The following is a 301-nucleotide window of genomic DNA, read 5'->3' as shown; positions in this document are numbered from 1 at the left end:
GGGGCGCGGTGCTCCTCCACCAGGGTGAACCTGTCGGCGCGCCACAGCAGCGCGCAGCCGTCGGGCCCGTTGTTGTCCGGCACGTACTTGCAGGGCGAGTCGGGCTTGGGCTCCCACAGGCCGCGGTAGCCGAGCGGCGAGAGCGCCGCCTCCAGGAACTTGTAGTGGTCCACCTCCTGCAGGCAGATGATGTCGGGCGTGGCGGCGGCCAGCTCCTGCAGCAGCAGGGGGCGCCTCACGCCCCAGTCCAGCGCGCGCTCCGGGCACGCCACGAAGTTGTCGTTGTTGGTCCCCAGCGCTG

At 71.8% G+C, this 301-nt stretch overlaps 1 protein-coding gene across 1 annotated transcript in view; it reads right to left on the bottom strand.

Annotated features, from left to right (window-relative positions):
• LOC127750151 (nocturnin) overlaps window positions 1–299 on the bottom strand; it is a gene marked incomplete at its 5' end in the record, with an annotated part of 6,392 nt that extends 6,093 nt beyond the window's left edge. Inside the window, one exon of the mRNA XM_052270874.1 lies at window positions 8–299. Within this exon, the coding sequence (XP_052126834.1) occupies window positions 8–299 (292 nt within the window). The remainder of the gene's footprint in view (window positions 1–7) is intronic.
• Window positions 300–301: the final 2 nt, after the last annotated feature.

This window comes from Frankliniella occidentalis, unplaced genomic scaffold (assembly GCF_000697945.3).
Source record: "Frankliniella occidentalis isolate FOCC.00 unplaced genomic scaffold, Focc_3.1 Scaffold142, whole genome shotgun sequence".
Lineage (NCBI taxonomy): Eukaryota > Metazoa > Arthropoda > Insecta > Thysanoptera > Thripidae > Frankliniella > Frankliniella occidentalis.
The sequence above is the reverse complement of the archived record's forward strand: the minus strand, read 5'-3'. Positions and strand labels throughout refer to the sequence as shown.